At 42.9% G+C, this 2,473-nt stretch overlaps 1 protein-coding gene across 1 annotated transcript; it reads right to left on the bottom strand.

Annotated features, from left to right (window-relative positions):
• Positions 1–617: 617 nt before the first annotated feature.
• On the bottom strand, positions 618–2,109 carry LOC110962698 (homeobox protein HMX2-like). The gene is made up of 2 exons (XM_022210705.2): positions 1,840–2,109; positions 618–1,597 (listed from the first exon to the last, which is right to left on the bottom strand). The coding sequence occupies exons 1-2, from the start codon at positions 2,051–2,053 to the stop codon at positions 1,101–1,103; spliced, it is 711 nt and encodes a 236-aa protein (XP_022066397.1). The 5' UTR covers positions 2,054–2,109; the 3' UTR covers positions 618–1,100.
• Positions 2,110–2,473: the final 364 nt, after the last annotated feature.

Below are 2,473 nucleotides of genomic sequence, written 5' to 3'. Positions count from 1 at the left end.
AGACGTAAATCTGCATGAATGTTTGATGTTAAAAATGTGTAAATGAATCGGAAAGGCAGCAACAAAAAGCTATTTACCTGAGACTTTTAACTGAACATCAGTGAAGATCTGAGATTTGCTGAAGATCGCTTAACGCTTTCTGTGAATTATTGAGAATGACAAAGCAGGCTGAACCAGGATATCATGCTAACAACATAAAAAAATACCTTACAGGTGTATTTACATTTAAACTGCATGCATAAAATAAACTTGTTGGGGCTCAGCTTCAGTCACACATGACTCAATGAAGTGTATTGTTTGTGTAAAATGATTCAGCTGTCTGTTAAACCAAGTAGTTTCTTTCATCACACAGCTATAAAAAAATGAAAACTGCCTTTTTCCACTTTCAGCAACACTATTGGGTCTATTCTTGCTCTTTAAAGCTGATAAAGTTCAAAACCAACAGATCAATATTCAGTTTATTTATCACTAACCCTAAAAAAATACACAATAAGAGTTATGAGTTTAAAAAATAATCTGATACCTTACTTTTTTACTCGACATTTTAAGTCTAAATCAATACACCTTTAAAAAAAAATCGCAAATATTACACATTTTATTGCAAATGTCATCATCGTCATTATGTAACTGCATTCACAGTTTAACAGTCTTATGAAAGGTCGAGTGAAAACAAACGGTCAAAGTTTTTAACAAGGACAACAATAATAATAAGGCCATATAAATATGAATGAAGTGTTGCTCTAAGGGACACAAAAGAAGACAAATTATTGCAGCATTAGTGTACATTCATTTAGATGACAGTACTGCGCAAAGCAAAACTGTTCAGAGAAATTAAAATTCATGCACCTTTTGATGAGAAAAAAAACCTGTCAGAAGTTCTCCAAGCACTAAAAATGGAGTAATAAATATCGAATAATAATAATAATAATAACAATAATAATAGAAATCATTTGGGGAGATACAAAAGGACCTCATGCATGCCTTGGATTGGTTGATATGTTTACAAGTTGGAAACATTTTTCAAAATTAAAAAAAAAAAAAAGTTGAAAAATCCTTGTCAGTCCTATTTCATGCCGCCCTGTGTGTCGGAGTGTCCTCTGTCAGTCTCCATCAAACAGGCCCAGGTATTTGGCGCTATTAGAGAAGTAGATGTAAGGCGCAGCGTTCGGGTACACGACGGGGAAAGGCATGGGTAATAAACATCCGCCAAGCAAGCTGCTGTCTTTGTAAAAAGTCGATAATTGCACGTTTTTCCCAGCTTCTGAGAAGTGCTCGGCGGCCAGCGGCCCCTCCGTGTCCGTGGACAGCTGCCTCTTCAGCTTGTTGCGGCGGTTCTGGAACCAGATCTTCACCTGGGTCTCCGTGAGCTGCAGAGAGCTGGCGAGGCAAGCCCTCTCCGAGCTGCTCAGGTACCTCTTCATGTCAAAAGTGGCCTCCAGCTGAAATATCTGTCTCTTGGAGAAGATGGTGCGGGTCTTCTTCTTGACCGCGGTGCTCTGCTGCTGCTTGGGCGCGTCCTCGGCGCTGTGCGCACTCGGCGCCCCGGGACAGAAGTCAGCGGGCACCGGCGGTGTGTCTCCATGGGCTCTGGGCTTCGCTGTGAATGGAGACACAAAATATGCATTGATGCAACAGCAAAGGCAAAAAATACACTCATGTTTTTCTGCGAACAAAGTGCGTTTGTGTGTAACCCCGACTTCCAGTTCGCGCTCATAAGCTCTACATGTTCCTACAATTACTCAAATAAACACCCGCTTTTAATCTATCTGGACCTTCTTAACGTGTTCTTCTCACTTCGCATCATCTTAACACCTGTAAACAAAGAGGCATTTGAGTTACCTGCAGACTGTGACCCTCCGTCCAGCCTCCTCCGGACGTCCCACACCTCCTCACACGGCGCTTGGAAATCATTTTTACATTCACTGGCCCTCTTCTCCTTTAAACTTCCTAAAGCTCCGCCGTCCTGCCGCTTGAGGTTGAGGATGTTGTCTATGGTGAACGTCAAACATGCGCTCCGGCTCGAGGCATCGTCTTTGCTCATGTTCCCCGGCATCTCATCCGCTCCTCAGAAATTCCCGAAGCAGCGCCGCTCCGAGCACCATCTCTCCTCGGCTGAGCGGCGCGCACTGGAGCCGGTGCGCTTTAACTCAACGACCCGGAAGACTGCGGTTTAGCAGCTTTTGATTGGCGAGGTTGTGGGGCAGATGAGGGCGGGATGCAGATTTACGCCTGTCTGCCATATTGTAGCTTTGAACACTTTTCTGACAACCGAATTTTTGCGCTTTTTCCTCAGTGCGCCGCTGTACAGGGCACATTTTCAGAGCGCCAGCTTGAATATGGAGTCCATCATTATTTATTAGCAAGATTTATATGCAAACTGGGTGGTTTCCAAGACTGATCTTGACTTTTTAAAAAAAGCAGCTTCACACCTCTTTGATTGCACTGTAAAAAATATCTATTTATCTACACTCCC

Source organism: Acanthochromis polyacanthus, chromosome 23, assembly GCF_021347895.1.
Source record: "Acanthochromis polyacanthus isolate Apoly-LR-REF ecotype Palm Island chromosome 23, KAUST_Apoly_ChrSc, whole genome shotgun sequence".
NCBI classification, from domain to species: Eukaryota; Metazoa; Chordata; class Actinopteri; family Pomacentridae; genus Acanthochromis; species Acanthochromis polyacanthus.
This window is presented reverse-complemented; position numbering and strand designations above follow the sequence as displayed.

Excerpts from the sequence above, each read along its gene's own strand:
- LOC110962698 (XM_022210705.2), bottom strand. The coding sequence starts at position 2,053 with ATGCCGGGGAACATGAGCAAAGACGATGCCTCGAGCCGGAGCGCATGT. Across the intron at positions 1,598-1,839 it reads CGGAGGGTCACAGTCTGCAG|CGAAGCCCAGAGCCCATGGA; the intron begins GTAACTCAAATG and ends CTCCATTCACAG.